The sequence below is a fragment of the Leopardus geoffroyi genome, chromosome A3 (assembly GCF_018350155.1).
Source record: "Leopardus geoffroyi isolate Oge1 chromosome A3, O.geoffroyi_Oge1_pat1.0, whole genome shotgun sequence".
Lineage (NCBI taxonomy): Eukaryota > Metazoa > Chordata > Mammalia > Carnivora > Felidae > Leopardus > Leopardus geoffroyi.
In genome coordinates, this window is record NC_059336.1 from 65,359,922 (window position 1) to 65,387,410 (window position 27,489).

The 27,489-nt window shown below is 46.2% G+C and overlaps 1 protein-coding gene across 2 annotated transcripts in view; it reads left to right on the forward strand.

Annotated features, from left to right (window-relative positions):
• The first annotated feature begins 4,210 nt into the window (after positions 1-4,210).
• Positions 4,211-27,489, forward strand: part of PRKCE (protein kinase C epsilon) — a 500,740-nt gene continuing 477,461 nt past the window's right edge. The window contains exon 1 of one of the 2 annotated variants that reach the window (XM_045445929.1): positions 4,211-5,584. In XM_045445929.1, coding sequence (XP_045301885.1) covers positions 5,237-5,584 — 348 coding nt within the window. In that variant the 5' untranslated portion in view covers positions 4,211-5,236. The remainder of the gene's footprint in view (positions 5,585-27,489) is intronic. The other variant, XM_045445928.1, reaches the window with a different exon arrangement.

A 27,489-nucleotide genomic window follows, 5' to 3' on the forward strand; every position in this document is an offset into this window, starting at 1 on the left:
GACCCCTCCATCTCTTTGCAGGGTGTGAGTGAAGCTTGCTCTCTGGGTCACTGCAACAGAGTTCAGAGCAGAGACAGGGCCAAAATTAGAAGATGCAGCAGGCCAGGCATAAGCCAGCAACAAGAGGCAGGACCTGGGGTGGGGTTAGAAGCTGGGCTGGAACTCAGGTGGGGCTGGGCCAGGCCAGGCCAACAGAGCTCTGGAAGGCTTCTCCTGTCATTATGCTACTACGTGTCCCATCCTGTGGCCCAGGTGGTTGAATTCTGCTCCACAGAGCATGTGTGGAATGTATGACAGTCCCTGACCAGGCAGACCTTTGCAGAAGCCATTAACATTCTATAAATGGCAACTTGCACAGCAACAAGGACATGAATATTGATATGCTAGGCTAAGGTTCTGGCACCCCCTCTCTGCTTCTTTTAGCCAATCTAAACAATAGCCACAGAGTGTTTCTTTTTGATTAGAGTAAACCATCTTCAGACATGGATCTTCCATCTCTCTAACATCCTGTTGTGGGGAGAGTCTTCTAGGGCGGAGGGGAGATTGCTGAAGAGGAAAATATCCATCCCTACAAAATGGCTTTTTTTTTTTTAAGGCATTAACTCTGGTTATGCTGTTCCCCACTTTAGAATGACCAGTGTCTCTCAAGGAAAAACTTCAAACTTGTTTACAGGCTCAACAGAGTCTTAATTATCCCAACCAACCTACCTTTCCTCCTCTTACTGCCTGCCATACTGCCTGGTTGCTTCCTCATCCCACACAGCCATACTCTTACTACTCATGCTCTGCACACTCTGTTCCCAATGCCTCCAGTGCCCTTCCTGCTTCTCTTTGCCTACTGGAATGTCTAGACCTGCTGGTTGATGCCTTCCCAGGCAAGGGGTGAACCTGCCTCTGGGAGCACCCCTAATCTTATTGCAGCATTTATCATGTGGCCCTGGGGACTCTTGCTCAATCGGTCCTTTTCCCGTGAGCTTAATTTTTGAAGGAGGGGGTACCGTCTTGATCATCTTTGTTAAGTTCTGAAATCATTTTTCTTCCTTTCCCTCTCCCAAAGGTCACAAAATAACTAGGCCATAGTTGGAATGGACAGGGCATCTAATTTAGCACCAATGCCATCTCTGTCCTATCTTTCAGGACTACATAGGGGCCAAGAGAAGGTGAAAGTAGGTAATAGTTATTGATTGAAATTTTACATTCTCAAGTTTCCCACCTGCAAGGACTTGTTTTTCTTTTCACAGGAATCTGGAGCAAAGGGTTATTTTGGATACCCCACTCTCTCCCCAGCAGTCCCTTTCAGGTAAATTTAAGGTAAATTTCCCTAAGCAACCTCACATCCGGCATCGCAGTGGTGATCCCGGAGAATACAGATTTGTATGCCGCCGGGTTCGAAAGTTAAGAAAGTGAGAGGTTTATTTAGAAATAAGGATGTAAAAAGAGAAGGAAATTAGCGATATTTGAATGTAGAATACTGGCATTCGCTTTCCATTTAAGTATTCATTCAATACAAAACAGGCAGTGTATTTGGCCAAGTCTTTGAGTGACTCCACCCCAGACAGAAAGAGTTGTAATTAAGAGGCGTGCACTTGTTGTGATGAGCACCTGGTGTTGTATGGAAGTGTTGAATCACTATGTTGTACACCTGAAACTAATATTATGCTCTGTGTTAACTAATTGGAATTTAAATAAAAACTTAAGTAAAGGGTTAAAACCCACAAAAAAGGAAGGTGAGGTCACACTGGTATTGGTCGCATTTGAGAACTGCAGCCTGATTATTTACATGGTGTAACAAACAGATGCTGTTCTTCTGCAACTGTACCCAGGTCACAAGGAATTTTGGTGTTGGAAGTGTGTAGGTTACTGGCTTTTAAGAACGCCTAGTCACTGAGATGTCAACAGACCCCATTTATTTATATATACTTGGGAGGTCTTGTCTGGGGACGGGTGGAATAGGATATCATGCAAAAAGTTCAAGTTCATCATGCCCTTAATTCTAAACTTATTTCCTATTTAACCCATTGAAAAGGAGGTATTTTGGCCAATGTTTTTCAATCCTGCGTACTTTTCTGTTTGCATGGTAATCTCACCCAGAGAAAGTACAGAGAAGGTATGAAACCCTCATGGATCCCTAAACTCATGAAATCCTTGCCTTTCTAGACTTCCCAAGAGTGATGGGGGGAGGGCGAGGCAAATGGAGCACTCACCTCAGGTACAGAAGTTCAAGGGTGTTGATAAACTCAGTAACATAAGTAATATTTTAATGCAACATTTAAATTTACTTAAAAGTTGGATATTATGCCCATTCATTTTTACATTAATTTTGATTTTCAAAAATATTGCATTCAAATATTACTGATTACTTAGCTGATTATTATTGGTACCCCTTAAATTTTGCCTGTCAAGTATCTCAGCTCTAGTGCTGGTTCTGCTTCCCAGATGCATTGTCCAATGATGGAGCCCTGTTTGCCATTGCCTTCAATCACATGCCCCGTGAAGGGGGAAACAAGTTTAATAACAATAACATGGTGGAAGGAAAGAGCAAGGAGGAAAAAGTTCTGATGAACAAAGACATATAAAAGTTAAACAGCAATGAGACATCCCACTCATGCTTTGTCCAACTGACAGATTTTAAAATACACCTCCAGCTGGTGGGAGTGGCCATGTAAGGCATAACTTTTATATCTTGACTTTTTACATGCACAAGATCTCAATAGTCCCTAAGACTGCATTTTAGCACTCTCTACCCAGCTGCTCTATTCATCAGGGCGTGCTGGGAGAAATTGTAAGATCAGGCAGAGCAGCGATTTCAGGCCTTAGGAGATCACCTTGGGACTTTCTGATAATTCTTGCGTCCTGTGTTGCTGCCCTTGGTATCCAGTTGTTTCAGGGGACTGCCTCCTTCCTCACCTTTAATCCTTTTTAAGCCTTTAAGCTACAGACCATGATAACCTTTTTCTCCTGAGAAAATGCAATCGAGGGGTGGGTTTAAAATTTTGGTCTACACTAACCAAATCCGCGAGATAAAAACTCAGTTTATCGCGATGCCTACAAAGTCCCTGACTTGGATCGGCACCGGGTGGGGGGGGAGCGCCGAGGTTCTCTTTCCGTGTGCACAACCTCCTGCTCCCAGGTAGCAGAGATGACCTCTTCCCAGCCTAGTCCTTGGGCTGTAGCAGCCGGGGCCGCGCCCAGGGCCTCTGCGCTCTCGCCCCGCCCCCCCAGGTTCGCGTCCCCCGGCGCGGGGCCGTCCCTAGCCGGGCCGCCTACCCGGTCCCCGGCTCCCCGCGGAGGAAATTCTTCCCTAGCAGCCCAAGGCTCGCCTCACGTGATCAGCCGCCGCCGCGGCTTCCAGCGAGAGTTTAAAGGTTACGGAGGAAATTAGCGCGGACACAGGCACTCGCCCCCCGGAGGGCGCGCCCCGTTTTGCCGCAGCTCGACGGCCGCTGTCAGCGCGCTGATCAGAGCCATGTCCCCCAAAAGGGCACAGACAAGGCCCGGAGTAAATATGAAGTCACTTTGTAAAAAATAAACAAACACAAATAGAGCCGGGTCTCTACTGAGCTTTCAGTTGTCAACAAGTTCTCGCGGCCCGAAAAGTCCAGGAGAGATCCCAAAGGGGGGAAATGCCCCCAAAGCAAGGGAAGAGAGAATGAATGTTTAAAAAACTCGCACCAAGCTTTGCACGCCCCTCCCTTCTCCCCTCCCCCACCGCGGTGGAGCAGGGACTCTCCGGACAGAATGACAGACAGACGGGCCAATACTCCGCCCGCTGCTCTCGCCCGCCTCGGCCCGAGTGGGGTGGGACTGGGGGAGGGTCCCGACTCTCCTCCCGCAGTGCGACCCCCACCACTCTCCCACCCCCCGGCTCTACGAGACCGTGTTGGCCGTGGAGCCCCGGGGAAACGCGCGGTCCTCTGATCTCCCGGTGGAGACCAGAGACGAGGTGTCCACGGCCCGAGGCGTCCGCACCGCCGTCCGCAACGCCGCCACTCCCCGGGGTCCCGCGCGGGTCCCCTGCTCGGCTCCCCCGCCCGCCGCCGCGACCCGGCAGGCTCGCCCTCTCTGCGTCGTTCCTCTCCTCAGCTCACTTTTCCCGTATTGCTCCCCCAACAGGCAAAACTTTCTATTTCCCCAAACACAGGAGCGCGCGCGCGCGTGCACACACATACACACACACACACACATACACACACACATACACACACACACACACACACACACACACACACACACTGACGTCTTTTGCGCATTTCCTGCATTAGAGGGAGGGAGACTCGCTCGCACACCGACGGAGGGAGAAGAGACCGAGGGGGAGAGCGGGCGGGCGGTGAGCGAGCGGCAACCGAGAGCGGGGACGCGGGGAGCGCGGCCGGCGGGCGCCGGCGCCCGGGAGGTGGGGCCGCGCCGAGTCGCAGTCCCGGCCCCGCCGCCGCCGCGCTGCGCACCGCCCGGTGCCGGCCTGCGCCCCGAGCCCGAGCGGCGGCCACCCCGACTCCCCAGCCCGCGCGGATGTGAGATTCCGGGCTCCTGGCGCCTCCCGATCGCCGACTGCCGCGCCGCGCGGCTTCGCCCAAGAGGAGGCGGCCAGGCGGGCTGTGCGGCTTGTGGATTTTTAAAAATTTGGCTCCGAGGAGGACCATTTCCTCTCGACATGCATCCCTCCGGATAGACTGAACATCCCTCGATCCATCCCCCGCCCCGCGCGGTCAGAGGCAGGCGCTGGGTGTGCGAAGAGGATCCGGGTTGAAATCTGCGCCCCCGGTTCTTGTCCCCGCCCCGTCCCACCTCCCCCTCCCCCTCCCGGAGTCGAAATTTCCCGGGGATTATGTTTCGGAAAGGTAGGTAAGCGCCGGGCGCGGCGCCCGCGTCCCCGCAGCCCGGACCCGGAGAGCCAGCGAGGCGGCGACACAGCCCCCGCGGCTTGCAGCGAAGCCGACAGCTCGTCTCCTCTTCTGGGGGTGCTGCTGGTGGTAGGGGGGGAGAGACTTGCTCCAAACGCGAACGTTCCCCAGCTCTCCCCCCCTCCCTGTTTTCCGTTAGGAGCCCGGCGAGGAAATACATGCACTCGCCGAGAATCGCCCGCGCTAGGGCGCAACGCTACAAGGTGTAGGGAGAGTGTGGGGTGGGGTGAGAGGGGACCCAGGAGTCCCCGTGGCTCAGAGCGCCGGGGCGTCGGTTCTTCATTCCTGCCCTCGGGGCGGACGGAGTGACCCGGCCCCCACTCCCCGCCCCGACCATGGTAGTGTTCAATGGCCTTCTTAAGATCAAAATCTGCGAGGCAGTGAGCTTGAAGCCCACAGCCTGGTCGCTGCGCCATGCGGTGGGACCCCGGCCGCAGACTTTCCTTCTCGACCCCTACATCGCCCTCAACGTGGACGACTCGCGCATCGGCCAAACGGCCACCAAGCAGAAGACCAATAGCCCGGCCTGGCACGACGAGTTCGTCACCGATGTGTGCAATGGGCGCAAGATCGAGCTGGCCGTCTTCCACGATGCCCCCATCGGCTACGACGACTTCGTGGCCAACTGCACCATCCAGTTTGAGGAGCTGCTGCAGAACGGGAGCCGGCACTTCGAGGACTGGGTGAGTCGGGCGCCTCCGGGTCCAGGAGCCCAGCTGTGGGGTCCCGGGGAAGCACTCGCGGCCTTGGCGTTGGTCATGGGGCGCCGAGAATTATTGCCATCTGGGGTGTGTGTGTATGTGTATGTGTTTCAGTTGCCTTGGGGAAGCATACTTCATTTCGTAGGTGGGGAGAAGTAGGTGCTGGGGCAAGGAAGAGAAGACTTGGCAAGAGGGTCAGGCCCTCTGTCCCCTCCAGACAACGGGTGCTACAGGGCGCTCGCAAGCTGGGGGAGCCCCCAGCCGCTGGTGCTGAAGGTTGGCAGAGAACCCGGTGCCTTCCAGGCGCGTGGTGGGCTGGCTGTGTGTGATTGTGTGTGGGTGGGTTCCTCCGTCCCTGGAGAGGCACGTGGAGCCTTAGACTGAAGGCTTCTCGCACGTCCTGGCTTTGTCCTGTGTAGCCCAGTGAGGAGCTGCTTTATTTTTCCCTCCGGGAGGAAGCTAGCTTGTTTCTGTTCTGTTGCATGGTGGTTAGCTCATCTTCTGACATACAGGGAGAAAAATGTGTTCTCCTCTAGGATGTCTCCTCCAGGGTCCCAGCAACGTAAGACCAGCTTGTTTTGCCCAGTGCATCGCCCATTCATCCAGAATGAGTGTTGTAGTTTTAAAATGATTCTGCTTGTGAGAAATTGGAAGTCAGTGCTTTGAATCCCACTTAAAGTTATATTATTTCCCTGTTTTGATTTTTCAAGGTAACTGTGCAGTGTGATACTGTTTCTAAGTCTGACATTGAGTTGATTGATTACATTGTCAGAATATTAGGGACTTGGAAATAGGCCTCCCCTGTCCAGGTACTATAAGCCAAATGCATTCAACCGTGGCCCCCACAGAAGCAGGGAAACAAACCTTGCCTTTGCCCTTTTTGGAAGGAAGGTATTAAATTAGGAAATGGGTTTTGGTGTTTTCCAATATGCTACATGTTTCCACCGAGAGCAGGTGTGGCTCTGGGTGCATATGTTTTCAGGGTTCTTTGGTCTATACCAAAAGAAATATCTGGATCCTCATGGAGAAATATAGAGGAATCCCCTTCTAATTATCAAAAGCAGACCACTTGGTGATTTTCCTAGGGTCAGAGGTTACATACAGACCACCTTGGCATATCACCTTACATATTTTTAAAAAGGAGATGGAGTTTTTAGAGGAAAATAGGAAAAAAGCCTCTTCTCATTATGCTCACGCTGTGATGTAGTCTGCCCGAAACCATGGTTACGGGGCTTACAGGGAAGCTCCAACAAACCATACCAAGTACCACCCTGGGAGATTTGCGGCTTACACTTTGGGAAGCAGGCAGACCTTTGTGGAGTCCCAAAGAACACATTGCCATCCCATTCTGTGCCGTTTCAGCAATGCCCCTTCCTTCTGCCTGCCTCCCACCATCAGACTTCCCACCCACTCCCCATTTCCTTTCCACACGTGGGCTCTTTGACTCAGGAAAGTAGTGCATGTCTGAGGGGGAGCTGCAGGGATAGCTAATTTCAGGACCAGACCTTCACACTAAGAACTTGTGGTTTTGAATTTGTTGTCTTAGAACAGGAAGAGGATGGGAAAAACATGAGTATGGCAGCGAAGCCATCCATAGGGTCTTTGCTGTCTATGCCGATGAGGGAGGTGGAGAGTGAGGCAGAGAGCAGGCGGGATGAACAGTGGGGCTGCTTTAGCCACAGAACACATCTCATTGGAGGGAGAGGTGCCCGAGTGTCTCTGGTAATGCTTTGCCGGAGCCTGCCCCAGCCCTAGGCTCATCAGGGCACCGTCCCCACGTTGGAGCATTTGCCATGAAGCATCCAGTGAGCACTAGCCTTGTCTGGTTATTATTCTCTAAGGTTCGCAAATTCATGTTGGACTTGGCCCTGGACCAGATCAGCTAGTGCAGATGCAGGTTTTAGAGACAAGGACATTGAGTCTCAGAGAAGCCCAGTGGGTACCCAAGGTCACATGACAAGCACAGGGCCCACTACATCTATTGCCCATGGCTTGTCTGGGGAGAACTGAGCCCCCTGGTCCTTGCAGTGTATTCTCCCTGCAGATTCTTGTGCCGTGTCCCTGATGTTTTCATGGTACACAATAATTTAAAGTGCTTTCAATATCGTATCTCTTTTGTCTGGTAGCAAATATGAATTAGGTACAACAGGTATTGGACAGATAAAAAAAAAGCAAACAAAAAAACACCAAAACTTGAGTTACAAAAAGGTCAGAAGGAGGCATGAATTGGGCATGAGGTGGTGGGTAGCATTTAAAGAGGTATTCACAATAGGAGACATCATTCCATGGGCACAGACACTGCTGGAATAAAGGTTGAGAACACCTGTGGTCAAGGTTGGGGAACAGTCAGGCATGGCCCAAACTGAGGGTGCCTGTCAGCAAGGGTCAGGCAGGATAAAATCTCCTCCCCCATTTAAGACTTTTCTCTTCATACCACCTGTGCTATTTTTTATTTAAAACCTTTAAACACTGATTCCCTTATTTCTCACTTTAGCCCCAGTATCACAGGTTGGAATATTGCGGTTGCAATTTTTCTTCATTCACATGAACATAAACACATGGCTTCTAAAATAAAAAGGAAGGAAGTTCATGTCAGGTACCTCTTCACATCGTTAGCTATACGGGGAGCCACAATTTGGATACACTGGAGTAGGAGAAAGTTTAGAAAACTGAGGTGGATTCTAGAATGTTTGAAAGCCAGGCTGAGATAATTATTCTCCAGATAATGAGAGATGCATCAGTTGTGATGACAAAGGGAGTTGTTTTAGAGAAAGCTCATTACAGAGAGATGGGAAGATCTCACTTGTACTGAAAGCAGAAACCCATTAAACACTGTTGCTGTCGCTTGTTTTCCAGGAACGAGATATTAATGCTTCTGTGACTCGAGTGTGCATTAGAATCACTAGGGGAGGGTGTTAAAAATATAGGTCTGCCTGTATCTGTACCTTCAGAGCTTTTCATTCGGTAGTTTAGGACAAGTGCTGGGAATCCTCATTTGTAACAAGTGGTCCAAGAGAATTTGACCAAAGCATGCTTTGAGAAACATTGGGGGAGAATAAAACAGCAGGGGAGGGAGGGTTCCAGATAATTCTTGTATCGAGACTTTGTACACAGAAATGTCCTGATGTCCTGAAATTTTATAGTAGACCTTTGTGATTCCTCAAGCAAGATTTATAAGCATAGTTGTGGAAACAAGAAGGATGGGGATTCCTTAGAAGCAGGGGCCCGGCGAATGCTGGATGGAGCTGCTTTGCATTGAGGACAGATGGTGGGAGCATGGTGGATGGCAGAGGGTGGAAGGAGCGAGCACGTGACAGCTGACTGCTCCTGTTCGCAGTCTGGAGTTTGCTCTGTGGTCACCTCACTTAGTGTGTACTCTGAGCTCGGCCCTTCCCTGTTCCACCACCCCTGCCTCTGAAGACATCTTTGGTTTGTGTCACTCCCTGGCTTCCTCCCCGGTGTAGAAGAGGCACTCCTAATGCAGTGATAGTGACAGTCATTTTCTGAGAGGTGGTACAGCCCAGTGCTTAAGGGCAGAGCTCTGGAGGGAGGCTGCTTGGGTTTGAATCCTGCCTCTACCACCAATAGCTTTTGTGACCTTTAGTGAGATATTTAACCTGTGTTCCTGTTTCTTCCTCTGTAAAAAGCGGATGACAGTAAAAGTCTCTACTTCTAACAAAATGCATTTGTTGAAGGGATGAAAGGAGTTAATACATGGAAAGTGATAGACCGAGGCCTGCCCTCAGCAAGAGCTCATGAACGTTTAGCGACTACAGTTAGTATTATGTCCCCTAAGCCTACCATGGGATTGGTCCCAGAAAGGGTTCTTTATAGAGTTGATTATTATACAGGACCTAAATAAGCCGGTTTTTCATCTCCAAAATGTTTCTTTTCAGTTGGATAGCCTCGTCTGGCAAGGAATGGGACACTAGTGTTTGTTTCATATTTCCCAAATAGCTCATTAACAAGGTTTCTCAAAATTATTCCACCCTGCTGACCCTGTGAGATAGGCCGACACTCTTTCTGAAGGGGTCAGGCTCAGGAACTGTTACTTTGTGTTGACCCCAGAATCCCATGGGGAGACTGTTACAACAACAGAGGCCCAGGCCAACCCCCTGTTAGTTCAGATGCTGATGCTCTGGGCAGAGCCTGAGGACTGGCTTGGTGGTTAAACTGGCCCTGTTCTGTCTCACAGGGAGGGTGGCTTGAGTACCCCTCGATATACACTGCCTGAAGGCATCTCTCTACCTTCAGGACTTTTGTGGGGAAATCTTAGAAGATCCCTGAAAGCTATTATTATCATTTAGATAGAGTGAGGTGGGAAGGTTCTAGAAGGGGGTGTGGAAGGACTGGGCGTGGTCAAAGCCCCTTTCCACCTATGCAGCGTACAACTTGAATTTGTCCAACAACAGCTTAGGTTCCAGGATTTCTCCGTACTCGACTCCCTACTAACTCCTATAATACTTAACATCTTATTAAATACTGCTCCCTATGGTACATAATTGGTTATTTAACCACTGCCCTAAGGGTTAGTTCTTGCCCCAGTGCTATCGCAAAAAGCCACTTGGCATGGGGGCCCTGCAGTTAAAGGGTCTTCTGGGCAGTCAGACCTTGTCTGTCAGCCCTATTTCTCCTCTGTATTGTCTTTGACCAGCAGCTGAGTTAGTGAATATTTGAGACCCTCAGTTCCCTAACTCTTCAGTGGGCCCCTCTCCCTTGGATCTGTGGATTCTACCTACAGGATACATCTACCATTCTTTTTTTTTTTTTTTTTTAATGTTTATTTATTTATTTTTGGTAGAGAGAGAGAGAGTGTGTGTGCGCGCGTGCGTGCTCGGGGGCGGGGGGCGGGGGGGGGGGGGTAGAAGCAGAGAGAGAGAAAGGGAGACACAGAATCTGAAGCAGGCTCCAGGCTCTGAGTTGTCAGCACAGAGCCCGATGAGGGGCTCGAACCCACGAGCCATGAGATCATGACCTGACCTGACACTTAACCAACTGAGCCACCCAGGTGCCCCAGGTTGCATTTGTCATTCTTGAGGCATGTGACTTAGGCTCTTTATGTCTGTTTCTTCATCTGTAAAATGGGACTATAATAGTTCTTATGAAATTTGACAACCTCTTGGGGGTTTTTATGAGAAATAAGAGAATCTATGTGAAGTTCTTAGCAAAGGGCCAGGCTACAGTACATTCTAACAATTTTATTAATAGTTGAAGAGTTATATGTGTATATTCATAGTTTTAGAATCTTAAATCAGAACATATGGTCCAGTGATATTTCCCTCTTTGATTTGTGAATGTATTTATATGAAAAGTCTCACATAGTCTAAAAATAAAGTTAATTTAATTACGCTTAACAATTGCCTTTTTGAAAATATTAGAATCACTTGAAATGAGATTGTTTTGAAAAGTCTAGGAATTGTGTGGCCACTGTAGTCAAAGGTTAATTACTTATTGAAGCATCTGACCAATTGAAAATAAGGATATTTGGGAGCTGCTGTTTTGGTTTTACTGTATCAATTTCATCTAGTTTCATGGATTTACATACATTCTCAATGCTGTTGACTCCAAATTCCTAATTCCAGCCCATGTAACTATAGCTTCAGAACTCATATATGTGATTGCCTTCTGGTCATTATCATTTGATTGTGCAAGGGCATCTCAAACTCTATTATGTCAAAAACTGTATATCTGATTCCCCCCTCCCCAATCTAAGCCTCTTACAGGCTTCCCCATCTCAAGAAATGGCAATTGCATCCTTTCAGTTGCCTGGGCCAGAATCCGTGAGAAGGCGTTCTTGCTTGATGCCTGGCATTCTGATGCCCCCATATCCAGGCGCACAGCAGCATTTGTTTTCTCTGCCTTCAAAATATATCCCAAATATGGTCATCTTTGTTTACCTCTGCTGACATCACTCTGGCGCTAGACCTTATCATCTCATACCTGGATTATTTCTACAGCATCCTAACTGTTTCCCCTCTGACACAACTTCACCAGCTCATGCCGCTCAGTTCACAGACCTCTTGGTAGAAACCCACGTCCTTATAACCTACAAGGCCAACACAGTCAGCCTCCCGTTATGACCTCTCTGACCCTATATTGCTTGCTACTTTTTTCCATCATTCTTTTCCCAGCCATGTTGACCCACTCGACCCCCTTAAACATATTCACCATGTTCCTACCTCAGTCTTTGCACTGGCTGTTCCATCTTTCTGGAATGTTCCTTTCCCAGATATCCTCATGGATCAAGCCTTTACTCAAATATCACATTCTCAGTAAGGCCTTTTCTGGTAACCCTATTTAAAATTTCACTCTTCTCCTTGATGTTTTACATACTCCTTTCTTGCTTTAGTTTTACTCTTTGGGTCTTATCTCTATCTTATATGTTTTTCTTAATTGTCTGTCTCTAACACCAGAACAGAAGTTCTATAAATGCACTGGTGTTTGTTCACTGCTCTACCCTTGGTATCCCAGACAGTTCCTGGTCCCCTGTTGAATGAGTGAATGAATTTAATTAAACAAGTGTGTATTCCCTTAGCAAGTCGGGGACTTGGTAAGACAAAAGTTGTCTATGATATCAAGGAGGGTGAAATCTAGTTGGGAAGACCAGTGTGGTAAACGGTTGAAGGAATTCCTTTAAACAGTCTTTGTGTTCAGTTGAAAGAAGTGAGGAGAGGACAGAAGGAAAGGATATCTCATAAAAAATCTGTGGGATCCTTGAAGCTGTTCTTATGGAAGAAAGCCATATTATTTCCACACAAGTGGAAAGTAGAGGGACAGAGGGAGGGGGGAGGGAGAGAATCTCAAGCAGGCAGCAGGCTCAGTGCAGAGCCTGGTGTGGGGCTCCGTCCCATGATCATGAGATCATGGCCTGAGCCAAAATCAAGAGTCGGAGGCTCACCTGACTGAGCCACCCAGGGACCCCTTTGAGAGGAGTTATAAACACTCTGGGTGTCAGGGCCTGTGCAAGGTGCTGTGGGAAGGGGAGAAGAAAAAGGCCCACTTGTCCTCCCTTTGCCAAGTTTAAAATCAAGTTTAAATTCTCCTAAGGGCCTTAGATACAAAACCTTTTGTAATTGACAACAACAAGAAATGAAATTTTAAATTCCAGTGCCTGAACTCCAGTGCCGGAACTCATTGAAGCATATGCAGACAAAGCTTCCAGGATTTCACTTAGACTAAAAGAACTCCAGAGCAGGCCTGCAGTATTTTACATAAATAAAAGCTACACTTGGCAAAACATTATATTTCTCTCCAAGTTCCTCTGGGTATATATGGGCTGGGTAAGTAATTACAATCTATTATAATGCTAATCAGCAGGGCTGCACCTGTTTGAAATCCAGTTCTCTGGCAGAAACCATGTGAAGTGGCCAAAAGTCTGTACTGTGCTGGGATTGCAGAGGGGACAGGAACGTACTGTTGTCACTGCAGCTTACTGGCCACTAAACAGAATGGAGACTCCAGAGGGAATATGATTGAGCCCCATGATATCATGCCTGGGAGGAAGGGGGAAAGCACAATCTGTTAACGAATCCAAGCACAGAAATGAGAACCTCTCCTGCCCTACCCCTCCCGGTCCCCTCTACTTCACCTTGAAGTCTCAGAGAGGTAGTTTTTTAAGCCAGTGAAAAAGTCACCTTTATTTGCCAGCAAGGCATAAACTCGTTGAGCTAATGACTTCAAGGGGTAGATCAGATTAAAGATACAATCAGGTTCAAGAAGGGTTTAGGAAAATCATGGTGGGCAGATCAGTAATTGATTATCGAGGAAAAACATAGACTTTGATTTTGCTTATGTCCTTCTTGAGTAGATTTTTTTTTCAGACTGTACTATCTCTTGATGCCAGTAGTCTTACCCTAGCCAAATACAAGCATCTTGTGAGTAGAAGTGTCTTCCTCCCAGTGGTTCACCAAGCAGAGTATGAGCCACTCAGGGAGTACAGATAGCCAGTCACTCATCCGGCAGCACTCTTTCATCAGACTAACTTAGATTCTGCTCTTCTTAGAAGTTCACCATCCATGGGGTGCCTGGGTGGCTCAGTCGGTTAAGCGTCCGACTTCGGCTCAGGTCATGATCTCACGGTCCGTGAGTTCGAGCCCCGCATCGGGCTCTGTGCTGACAGCTCAGAGCCTGGAGCCTGTTTCAGATTCTGTGTCTCCGTCTCTCTCTGACCCTCCCCCATTCATGCTGTCTCTCTGTCTCAAAAATAAATAAACATTAAAAAAAAAAAAAGAAACTTTACAAGTTCACCATCCACTACAGTGCTGGAAAGAAAGATGGCGGAACCCACAAAAGATTCTAACCAGTGGACAAAGTGGTATGTTCATTCATTGCTCCAGCCATCCTTTCATCCATTTAGCAAATATTTACTGAATACTTTATATGCCAGGTGCCATGCCAGGAGCTGTTCTCATGGAGCATGTAGTCTGGTAGGAGACACAATATTAATCTATGAGTAACACAGATCTTTTGGTGAATAAAATTATAATTAAGAAGGAGAGCCCATCCCAGGGTTTTCTGAGCCTGGGGACACCCTAGGCTTCACCTCCTCAGGGCTGGGTTCACTAATACTTCCCCCCAACTCCCTGAGAAATTTATTGACTAGGAGTCAGGTGATTTCTATTAGTCAATGGGGTTTGACCTTAGATTCCACACCTGTGAAGGCAGGCGTTAGTATAGATCTAGATACCCTTGGGTAAGGCCCCTGTTAACAGTGATCCATACTTGGCTGTCTGCATTTTGGGCCTTGACTTTGCTCAGCCTAGCACTTGATGATATTTTATCTTTATTGTTCTCCATGAAGCTAAGTCTTATATCTCTGAAAAACTGCCAGCCTCTGCTTTTTTTCCCTCCTTATCTTTATTACTGTGATCAAAATCACAAAGTCATTTTTGATAGCTTGCTTCTTTACATACTGTTCAAGGCCCACAAAAATATATTTATTTTTTAAATGGAGCCCTCCATCTATATGACTGAGCCACTCCAAAGATATTCCAAAAGCAAACAAGCAAGCAGAATTTCTGGAATGCAGGGCTTATGACTCCATCTCCCTACCTTTTGGAATGGATGATTAAACCATTTTGGGCGGCTGAGAGAATCATCAGTCAGCCACCGAGGATGGGACGTGTAATCGACCAGTGTTTGCCAGGGTATCTTTCAATGAGTAGGAGCCTTCTAATAATTTCAGATTGCTCTGATCAAAGAGGTTGGGAAATTTTGCAGAGTCAAATGCGCATTAGTATATTTAAGGCGCCAAGATGGCCTGTAGGAAAGGGACTTGTATCCCTCTGTGTGTAGCTACATATATCTCAAACTTATCCATCATAGAATGCCCTTATTTGTAAAAAAACTATTAGCATCATAGAACTAGTGTTTTGTGGACATACTTTGCAAAACATTATAATTAGATAAAAGAAGAAATGGACCTTCCTCAAGTGGGCCCTTTGGGGATTCGGGATTAACACCCTTTTATGAAACAGTGAAGTTGAAGACCCTGTGGGACATCACAGGAGAGGAGATTAATGTGGGTTCTACTAGTTGGCAAAGGCTTCTTCATAAGATTTTGAGCCAGGCCTTGCCAAAAATGGAATCTGGGTCGGGAAGGGAGCCCCTCTAAATGGGAGGAAGAGCATACAAAATGTTGGGCAAGCAGTTTTTTAGCATTTTGGGTGATGAGGGCAGTTAGGAAACCAGTGAAGTCAAAGGAGGGATGCAATCCAAAAATAATTGCTTCATTAACAAAGCATACACAAAAACCAAAATGATAAGCTATCCAAAGAAAGGGAACAGTGGACAGAATGGATATTCATGCATTCATCTGTTTATCCAGCTAGCTGGCCAGCCATTCAACAAATAAATAATAAACACTTTTTACGTTCTAGGGATTTTGCTCAGAGCAAGGTGTTGAACAGCATCACTACGATGATATATTGAACTCTTGATTATCAAGGGAATCTATCCTAAGGGTTAACCCCAATCTCCCACGCTATATTTCCAGCTGATTTTCTTTGTTTATTTCTTAATAGGCCCAATAGAGATGAAGAAGAGCTTTGTAGGATGACATCCTTCATGTCATTGAGTGGTGACTTAATCTAAATTCATGGATCTTGAACAGTCACGTGGGCTTTGGAGTCAGTCCTGGGTTGGATTCTAGTTTTCTCAATTGTGGCTGCATGATACTAGGAAAATTATTTAACCTATCTACCAGTCCCCTCATCTGTAAAATGGGAATCATAGCTACCTTGTAGAGTTATTATAATGACAGATGAAACATGAAAAAGTGCCCAGCTTCCAGCAAGTTCTCAATAAATGGTAATTAATTATTGGTAATTGTCTGCATTTAATACTTTTTATTTGATACAGGTGAAACTGTGCTTTTGTCTGAAGATTTCATTCAGTAATGGCCAAATGAGGAGTTTTGTTCCATTCCCTACTTCCCTCCCTCTCTGAGATAAGCTGGCAACAGGAATTCAGCATTTGCCAGATTCCAGGTGTGCAGAACTAGAACTTGGTGCTTCTTAGGCAGCCCCTGGGGTGGGAGGTTCAGGGAACATGGATTACCTGTCTTGGGGCTGGCTTTGGTCCTGACCTACCTGATGCATTGCGCCCTCTGGAATTTTTTAAAAAATTATAAAAATGTTTATTTTTAAGACAGAGAGACAGAGTGTGAGTGGGGGAGGGGCAGAGAGAGAGGGAGACACAGAATCCGAAGCAGGCAGGGTTCGAACTCACGAACTGTGAGATCACGACCTGAGCCGAGGTCAGATGCTTAACCAACAGAACCACCCAGGCACCCCTGGAATTTTTAAAAAGTAGATTCAGTGTTGCATTTTAACCTGAACATCACCTGCATTAACTCATAAGCCTAATGGGGTGACTGAGGCTTGAGGATTTCTTACCGTCTGTTTGCTGTGGCCCAGGTGTACATCCCATTTCTCTGGGCCAAAGCACCTGACTGCGTTTTCCTACCATGTGTCTCTTCAGTAAGCCCAGCCTCTAACGGAATGCACACGGGTTGCCTTGTTCTGGCCTGAATGTCAGTAGTGCACAAAGGTACCGCACTGAGAGACCAGGACTTTGCTTTTGACCAGGACATCAGAATTGCTAAGGTAAACATGAGTTGAAGGGTAGCCAGCCTTTTGAAAAGATTATGGGAGGCTTGTAAGGAATCATAATTCCTTCGTTAATTTTCTGTTAGGACCCTTGGTTTTTAAGCTCAGATTTCATTTTAGATAATTGATACTGAAGTAATGAGACTAAAGGTAGCAGAGAGCTCATATGACCATGAAGGATCAGTTCTTGCAAACTATCTTTTCTTCTTGCCTTCAACCACATGAATCCTTTTCTTCCTTTAAAACCTTCTTTGGAATTCACCCAAGAGCAGGGGTCTGGGTCTTCTGTTTTATAGCTTCGTGACTTTGTGAAAATTCACTTGACCTCCTCAAACTTTTGTTTCCTTGTTTATGAAGAGGGTTAGCAATAGTCACCCTTCTTGGGTTGTAGGGCTGTGGGCAGGATTGAATGAGGGACAGGTAGGTGAAGGTTCTTGGGCCTGTCAGCATTAACTCTGAGTCCTATTGATGAGCAGTGGTATGCTTTTGTAGACCTTCATATATTGAAATTGATTTGAAAAGTTTGTTTTTGGCACCCAGTCTCCTTTGTCTGTATCCTTTGCTCTTCCAGGAATCTGTCCTATTTCTGTTAGGTGCCCAGAGCCCAGAGTTGCGAGATGAAATGAAATACATGATGCCCAGTTCAATTTGAACTTCAGATAAACAACAAATACTTTTCTGCTATAAGTATGTCCTAAACATTTCATGGGACATACACTACCAAAGTATCTCTTGTGCGGAATTCAGGTTTAACTGGGCATCCTGCCTTTTTATTTGCTAAAGCTGGACCTGTGTCCCCCGACCCCAGTAACAAAACATGCCCAGGAAAAGGATATGTTCATCATCTCTTTGTCCCACTGAAGGCAGAAGAGGGAGATTTGCGGTCACTTTAAAATGGAAGGCTTAGCCCCTTGTTAACACAATTCCAGCATTAGCCAGAAGTAGGGAACATGTTTTTTCTGATGAATGACCCCTTTCAAGAACCCCTGGAATCATGGAGGCAGCCTCCTGCCTGAAAGTTTGAAGTTCAGTCCACACCACTGGCCTGTTCTGTGCCTCAGGACCCCACAGCTTCTCACTTTCCTGGTACTGAGTATGAGAGCTCTATTCACAGAAAGTGCAAGTCACTGGCCATGACCACCTAGCTGTTTTAAAAATATTTTTTTTTTCATTTTAGGGGCGCCTGGGTGGCGCAGTCGGTTAAGCGTCCGACTTCAGCCAGGTCACGATCTCGCGGTCCGTGAGTTCGAGCCCCGCGTCGGGCTCTGTGCTGACAGCTCAGAGCCTGGAGCCTGTTTCCGATTCTGTGTCTCCCTCTCTCTCTGCCCCTCCCCCGTTCATGCTCTGTCTCTCTCTGTCCCAAAAATAAATAAACGTTGAAAAAAACAATTTAAAAAAAATAAAAATATTTTTTTCATTTTAGAAAAGAATAGCTCACTTAAGTTTTAGGTGCCTGAGTACGAATTCATGATGATAGCTTTAGGGCTCGTTTTCATATCTTTATTAGCCTTGTTCTCCGGAATCCAGGGGATTTATATAAGAGTTGTGCAATGGCACTAAATACCCTTTTGGGGTGCTCAGAACCAGTTGTCCCCCTACCCCCACTCCTAGTTACTTATAGAATAGAATCTAGCTTCATCGCTCCAGCAGACATTCAGGGTCCTATGTGGCTTGTGTCCATCCCCTCCCCCATTTTCTGCTAAGGGGATCCCGCATCCTGCATGCTGGGAGCCTCCTGCACGGTGGCTTGTTTTTCTCATCCTGTCCAGTATTTCTTGGTACTCTGATCCCCGCATGTCCATATTCCTGGAATACTCTAACCACCTCTCCTAGTCTCCCTCCTCCTTGGGCCTCCTTCCTAGAACTCTCCGGGCTATAGCTCTTTTGGCCCTTGGAATCCTGGTAGCTTTTACTGTTTGCACTCTCTACTTACAATTATTGATGTCTAGTGTTCATGTTGGGGTATTCTCTGTCTGTTCTCTTACAGAGGTAGAAAAGGTCCCAGAGAGTAAACACTTGGGCCAGTTTGTGCTAACACTTGACATATTGCCTTGTACATGATAGATGTTCGATTGTTTAAGTAAATTTTAACATTAAATTATAATAGTATTTAACTAAACAGTAGGTGTTCTATAGACATTTGTTCTGGAGTGTTCTCCTTCCTTCCATGACAGAGAGTGTGGTAATATTTAAAAATCATACACACACACACACACACGCTCACACACATATCTGTATGTTATTTTTAAAAAGGAAAAGGCAAGGGAGGGTGCTGACATAATAGGGAGAATTTATATCTTTTACCTTCATTTCAGCATTATTTAAAAAAATCAATAAACTTTGCTTTTCTTTAAAAGTTTATTTTTGAGAGAGAGAGAGAGAGGGAGAGAGAGAGAGCAAGAGAGCGAGCACAAGCAGCAGAGGGGGAGAGAGAAAGAGAGACAAAGAATCCGAAGCAGGCTCCAGGCTCTGAACTGTCAGTGCAGAGCCTGACACTGGGCTCAAACCCACGAACTGGGAGATTATGACCTGAGATGAAGTTGGATACTTAACCAACTGAGCCAGCCAGGTGCCCCTAAACTTTGCTTTTTTTGGAGCAGTTTTGGGTTTACCAAAAATTTAGCAGAAAGTACAGGCAGTTCCCATATACCGCCTCATTTGCACATATAGTTTCCCCTGTTATTACAGGTGACCCTTGCACAATGAGGGGGTTAGGGACACTGACCCTGTGCAGTTGAAAATCTGAGTATAACCTGACTCCCCCAAAACTTAACTGCTAATAGCCTGTGTTTGACCAGATGCTTTACCAGTAACTTAAACAATAGATTAACACATTATTTGCTATGTTGAATATATAGATACGATATACTGTATTCTTACAAGGAAAACTAGAGAAAAGAAAATGTTATTAAGAAAATCATCGGGAGGAGAAAATACATTTATAGTACTGTACTGTATTTATTGAAAAAACCTGCCTATTAGTGGACCTGCACAGTTGAAACCCAGCTTGTTAAAGGGTCAACTGTATGTGTATATATTTAACTTGTAAGAAAAGGTGAAAAAGATAGAGTACAGTGACTGCATTTTGAAGCAGGTGGCATCATGGCTAAATGCAAAGGCTTTGCACTAGAGGGACAGGTCCCAATCCTGGTTGTACCACTGAACCAGCTCTGCGTTCCTTTTTTTTTTTTAGTTTAATTTTGAGAGACAGAGCGCGCGAGGTGGAAGGCAGTGGGAGGAGAGAGAGAGGGAGACACAGAATCTGAAGCAGGCTCCAGACTCTGAGTTGTCAGCATGGAGCCCAATACCGGGCTTGAACCCATGAGCCGCAATATCATGACCTGAGCCGGAGTCGGTCGCACAGGTGCCCCTGTGCATCCTTCTGACAAGTTGTCTAACCTCTCTGAGACTTCATTTCATCATCTATAAGACAAGATCAATAATATCTGTCTAATCGTGTTATTTGGAATAAACAATATAACGTGTAGCAAGTGTTTAGAAAAGCACTTATCACATGATAAGCGCACACAAAATGTTAGCTGTTGTTGTTATTATTATTATTATTTTTCTTTTAAGTAGGTCTTAATGCCCAGCATGGAGCCCAACGCGAGGCTTGACCATGACCCTGAGATCAAGGCCTGAGCTAAGATCAAGGGTCGAATGTCTCATTGACTGAGCCATCCAGGAACCCTATTATTATTATTATTATTATTATTATCATTATCATTATCATTATATTGTAAAAAATAAATTGTAGATTATGTGGTCTAGGATTTATGTTGTGAGAGTGCCTGGTTAGATTCTGTGTGTTGCAGGGTCTCTAGGGATTACGGATTGCTTTCCATCTGAGAGGCATGACTTGGATAGAGGGGTTGTTCTAATTAGAACGAGTTGCGTAGGAAATCACTATGGCTTGCTAAGTTTGTATTTGCTGCCTGCTTTCAAGCATTTGTGGGCCAGTATACATTCACAAAAGGCTGCATTCACAATGTGTTTGTTTATTCTTTATTAATTCGGCTCCACAGGAATGAGCGGTGTGACCTCAGGGAAGAAATGTAACTTTTCTGAACGTAGTTCCCGCAACTGTAAAATGCAAAGAGTCATATTGGCTCTGCCTACCTCGTTGGGTTGGATACTCATTTTATATACTTCAGCAAAATGAAACATGTGACACACACACAAGTCATAGTGATGAACCACTTTCAGATTTGGGGAGGGAGGATAGCATTTTCATCCGAAGTTTGTGGATGAGAAAATTGAGGACAGCCGGTGTCTCCTGGTAGGGACTAGAATAGAGCTTAGCTCTTATCTCCTCAAGTGCCTGATAACACTGAACAGCATTTGGGTTTCTCAGCCTGGCCCTTTTCACATTGCTGGGGCTCAAGATTTAAAATTGATCTGCGGGCTTTGTTTCTAGGAAACTGGAGTCTTAGGAGCCCATCCCATGTGCAAGAGAACACGTCTCTTTCTCGTTGCTTCCTTACTCCTCCCTGGCTCTTTACAATTTTTTTTCTTTATCACTGCTTATCATATGACTGTGCACAGACAACCGTGAAGCCAACTATTTTAAGGGGGAAAGGGAGGAAGACAGATAAGACAGTGATTCAGAAACAAGCAGGAAAGTGGAGTCATGTGGTTGTCCCCTTTGTGGGTGGGATGCATAGCAGTTTTGTAGACTCAGAAAGCCTCCTGAGTCCCTGGAGAGTAACTGAGGCCCATCAGGCATGTGTTTGAAAGCCCTTTCCAGTGCTCAGAGAAGATTCAGACCCAGACGGAGCACCCTTCACATGTGGATGCTTTCACCAGGGGTGTGCTGTTTACTGCTCTCCCTCCTGGAGGTTTGAGCCCTGCCCTGTGCATGAGGCAGTGCTAGGAGGAATAGGGGCTCCGAAGGAGACGTCTCCTACCTACACTCAGGAATATAAAAAGGAGAAATGCCTGCTTGAAAAGACTGATCACATCAGTTTTAGAAAGGAAAGTAGATCCTGTCCTAACCTATTGGTGGAATGATAGTGACACCCACACACAGTAAGGCTGCCTGCCATGTGCCTTCTCTAATGGGATTTGGATATTAGGCACGTGAGCATCATTTGACACGTTCCAAATTTAAATCAGTGAAGAACTTCTAGAATTTTCATCGGCTTCTTGTGGAGGATCCATTTTTTCATTTTGCGGGGGAGAAAAGAGGATCAGGGCATATCTTGAGTAGTTTTTCAAACTATAGGTCAGGACCCATCATTTGAGGTCATGAAATCCATTAGGTGGGTCTCAAATAGCAATTTTAAATATGGAAGCAGTGTAGAACAATATCAAAATTATCAGAAGGCATTGCATACAGTAAGGGTAGATGTTGCTTTATAAAGCTTCTGTTTCAGTTTTACTTATGAGTATTATTTATATGATATTAATACTTACTGTGGGTCCCAATAAAAAAAATTTGGGGGGCACCTGGGTGGCTCAGTCAATTAAGTGTCTGACTTCGGCTCAGGTCATGATCTCTCGGTTTGTGAGTTTGAGCCCCGCATCAGGCTTTGTGCTGACAGCTCAGGGCCTAGACCCTGCTTCAGATTCTCTCTCTCTCTCTCTCTCTCTCTGCCCCTCCCCTGCTCTCGCTGTGTCTCTGTCTGTCTCCCTCTCTCTCTCAAGAATAAATAAATAAACTTAAAAAAATAAAAATAAAAAAATTTTTTGAGAAATAATGGCCTAGAACACCAATTTTCATTTAACAGAACTTTACTTAGTACTAGTAAGATGCGGAAAACAAAAAAGACAGGGTTCTCTGCTCTCAGTAAGCTTTGAATGTGCTCAGCCAGACAGTTCCATAAAGGCAAATGTGTTAGGATTGTCCAGGGGAGGATCCACAAGGGTTTTGTGCAGGAGGTGGCTTCTGAAGAATGGGTAGGCTAGACTGGTTCTGAAAAACCTGCCCAACGACTCCTCCGTGAGCAAGTCCCGTAACAACGTAGGATGCAGATATGACCTGATGAACTGAAATACTTTATGTTCTCCAGGAGCACGCCCACCCCCCGCCCCGCCATCTCCTGAAATCCCTGCAGATGGCATGCAGAATCACACAGTGGTGCCTCACGGATACGTGTTCTCCCTCTTAGTTTGACATCTCAGAAAAGTAAGACCCAGGGAAGTTAAATGATGGATCGACAGGTGGGGCAGATGAATAAGCACCTGCATTTCTTGGTTGTTAGGAAGAGCTATTTACTTATTCTATATTTACTATTTCACTATTTTAGCTATTACTATTTACTGTTTACATGCCTGGATATATAGTCTCCCAAACACACTGAGTCCAAGAGGCCCAGGGCATGGTCCAGAAGGTATTGATATCAATGCCATAATACATTCAATACCATTATGTATTCTTTTTTTCATTTTTATTTTTTTTAGAGAGAGAGCGAGCACGAGTCAGGGAGAGGGGCCAAGGGGGAGAGAATCCTAAGCAGCTGCACACTCAGCGCAGAGCCCCATGCGGGGCTTGATCCCATGAGTGTGGAATCATGATCTGAGCTGAAATCAGGAGTCGGACACTCAACCAAACTGAGCCACCCCGGTGTCCCTACCTTTATGTATTTATACATTTAAGCTCTATTCAAAAGACATTCAAATGAATCAAAATTCCTTCCCACCTTCGTCTTTGCTTCCCCTTTCTTTACTTTCTCTCTCTTTTCCTCTTAGGGATCATCAAATCATCCCTAAGTGGTGGAAAGGCCTATGGAACATATTCCCTCCAATTGAAAGAATGTGAAAACTGATATCTAGTAACAGATATTCATTAAATCGTCATGTACAGATGGAAAACTATAAGAGCTCAGAACTTCAGTGATTTGATCAAAATAAAAAAATGCAGTAGAGACAGAAATTAGGAGCAAACAGGTTTCCCGATTCCTAGTGAGGTGCTTATGTAGCTAGCTGGATCCAAACCATTATCCACCTCCTACACTCCCATCATCCACCTCTATCTGCCCATCCAGGTTATCGGTCACAAGTTAAAGCCGATACCATGTGTCTGGAACTTTTAATAAGGAGGCTGATGGATATATTTATGCTTCCAGTTTGTTCTCCAGCTGTTGACTGAAGTTGGAACAGTTTATCAGCTCACCCTTCGGGCTGACAAAAGTGGAGACTTGTCTCTTTTGTTGAGATAACCCTTCACCTGTCTCTTAGAGGTTGGTCTTTACCTGTCAAAAGGATAGTAAGAACTGTGATGAGGGATGATTACTTTTTTTTTTTTTAAGATTCTCCTTTTTGTTCCTCCCACTTCCAGAATTCTCTACAGTGTTCAGATGCATTTACTTTGTAATTCAGCCTACTGCAATGGCCAGATCCTTCCTCTTAAGTTGGAGCAGGGTTTTCTAAAATGTCGTCTGCAGAATAAAAGAAGTAAATCAATAAATGCCATAATCAAGTAGATTTGTGAAACGATAGATTAAATAAAGCTAAACATTTTATTGCATGCCTTCTCAGAGCCTTTAATATGCTAATTTCCATTAATCTCCAGGATGACAGTTTCGTGAATAGTGTTCTCCGGCTCATTTGATCACGCAACACTGTTTTGGGGAGAAAAGCTGAGGTTGAACAAATGTTTTTATATGAAAATAGGGGTGCAAATGGGTCCCTCATTCGCAAGATTGTCTAAATGATATTGTAGTAGTTTTTGTTCTGTCTTTAGTCAACGACATTTATCAAGCAGTAGCAAAGCTAATGTTATGGTTTCTGAGATTGTTCATATAGAATTACATGGACTGAGACAGAACCCCATGGTTCCTCCTCTTTCCTGCTTCAAATCAGGCTGAATATCATCCAAGTTCAAGTGAACTCTCCCTCCTTCTCCTCGGAAATCATCTCTTACTTGGTTGTTGCTACCAATCAACTCAATTGTGAAGGCATATTTTAATATCCCATTCCCTTGTGTTTATTAGAAAAGATGGTGAAAAGCTATTTGCACAGATCTGAGTGTGATCAGATCTTTGGAGCTGACTTGCAACAAAAAATGTGAAGGAGGGCAGGAGGCAAAGATGGACTTCAGGTTTTCGTGCCCTTGAGACCCCCTCTTGGCCTGGGGCAAAGTCAGTGTTCCTGGATTCCTCTTGCTGATAAACTCATTTACACTGAGGTGTAGACACATAATAACGAGTTATACGGGCTGGCATTTTAGAAGAGTGCTGTAGAGGATGACATTTAGGTGACAGCTCTGCCTCGGGAATTTTTGGATGGCAGTGACAGGTGAAGATAAGTTTTCTGGTCAAGAGAAATCTTTCAAAGCCAAGCACTCACTTTTACCCAGGCTGTTACTGAGACCATGCTCTATGTCAAGGGCTAGGCTCATCATGGAAGCCTTCAACAGTGGGTCAGGCCCCAACTCACCTATGCTGAATGGACATATTTCTAGCATACCTCCCATTCGAAACACTTGTCCTTCCCCTCTGTGAGGGATTAGTGCTTTTCCACTTGAAAGGAAAAGCAGGCCATAAATTCCTAAGGAATTTTATGGGACTGTCCAAAGCACAGATTGGAAGCCAAGGAAAAATAAAACTCCAGCTTCTTTATGGAAAGTTGAATGGAAAAGAGAGATTGCTTCCTGAAAAGAGGGAGCCACTGCCTGAAGAAGTGGAGGTGGGGGTGGGAGGGGAGACTTCAGTGAGTCTACAAAAACTCCTCTTCTGGTGCCTTTGGCAAGTTTATGGGTATTCTGGGCCTCATGATGATGAACCAGAAGACTCACTTGGCTTCACTCGAGCAGGTGGTTGGACGGCTTGGGATGGCAAAAGGGATTACTTTGGTAGCAAGGTTTTTGGGTTTGGATTATGCCTGTTATAGATCCAGTATCTTAATTGACATCTGCCCCAACAAGGCAGAGAATTCTCCAGGCCAGACATGTACCTGATTCCAATTGAATGCTGGTTAAATGTTGGAGAAGGAAAAGAAGGGATGAAGTGGGAGTTTCTGAGGCTGGCTGACCAAGGGAGAAAGCAGACAGTTTCTGGAGACTGGACTTCATCATAAATTCCAAACAAACGGAACAGTCCGGAAGGTTGTATATTGCAAAACAAAATAGGACCGGCATGAGAAAGCACTCGGTAGACACGTACCGCGGTCTCCTTTCCAGAAAGTTTCCTCAAATGGAGAAGACCCGGCGAGCCCCTCATCGTCTTAACCCAAGCTTTCAACTCTTCTCTGCCCTCCTTTTCCTACAGCGGATGAGCACGGAGCCGTTTTTAAGTCTTTGCTTTCATGCTTTTATCCCATCTTTTACTCAGGCACTTTTACTGTGACTGCTTTGGGGGAAATAAATCCAGTCATTACACTGTCACTTCTCATTTTGGAATTGGAGTGAATCTCAATGAATCATAACAGTTGCATTTAATAAATTCTTCTGGGTATTGGCTAATTTGAAACCGGTCTGACGAGTTTTAAGGTCCGTGTGGTTTGGGGAAATGCAGCGGTGCATTTCCTGGTTTGGTCACCCCTTATTCCCCTCCACTCAGGCTCCTTCCAAGAGAGTGGAGAGAGTCCAGAGTCACCAGTTTACTTGGCGCCTTATCTCACCTCATCTTCGGTTGGGAGGAGGGGTTGAGGGGGAGGGGCTGGGCCGAAGGTCATGCAAGAAGCTGCCAGGCCTCTCACCACTCGGAATTCCTAGGGGTCTTCAGGGAGCTGGGCCTCAGCCCGTGGAGGGCCCCGTGGGAGGCCGCCGTCCACCAGGAAGCCCCATCCAGCTGGCAGGAATGGGGCGGGGGCTGGAGAGGGGGCAGATGCTGGTCATGGATATGAAAAAGTATTTCAGCATTGGGCTTCTTTTCGTCACACTCACTGCCTTCGCTCCAGGCTCTGACAAGAGAAGCTTCAGCCTGTCCACGTTGCTGTTGTGCCTCGGCTCTACAGTCATGGTGGTTAACGGGTGCCAGTGGCTGTTATTTTTCTGGAAGAAGTTACCGGAGTGGGGAGCTCTTGCGGGCCTTGTGAACTTCGTGGAGCCCCAAGATGGCTTCACTGGAGGAGATCACTACCCGAATCCTTTCCAGTCTCAGGGTGCCCCCCCTCCTGCCCCTGCTTCTCTGCTGGACGGTCAGCCGGGCTGACATTTCACAGCTCACCTGTGCAGGGTGGCCCGGCAGCTTGTGTTTTGATCGTTGTTTGCCTCACAAGGCAAGCATTCCAGTGACTGGAGTGTTGCTGTGAAAGAGATTTTTAGAAACCAAAACGAGGGCAACAAAATCACTTAAGACGTTTTAATAATTTCTTAAATGACACAGAGCCTTTTGCTCGCTTAACACACGCGGTTCAGAATGACATCAATAAGGACTGTATTTTCACATCGAGAGGAGATTGAGTTCAAGACAGGAGAGAAGGAAGGTGCTGCTTGAAATCGATTCTGATCCACACACCAAAGCAAAGCCAGGACGTGGCACCCGTGTGCGCAGATACTGTGGCCTTTGGCATTCTTTGCTGGACACACCCAAAGTTCCGCTGTGATGAAAGGCTGTGTGAAGAGGGTCGTGAAAAGCTCACTGCAGGTTCTCAGGAGATGTGAGGGAGGGCAGCACATGCCCATCCTTCTGATTGTCCGGGGGGGAGGTATCAAGTGTCTCCATCCTTTCCTTCTTTCTTCCTGTTTTCTAGGTCATTCATGCACTCATTCCACAAGTCATTAGGGAGCCCCTGCCATGTGCCAGACATCAAGCTAGGCCCTGAGGGTATAACTAGGAACAGGACAGATACAGACCGTGACCTCAGAGGGCTTACATCAAATTGGGGGCAGATACA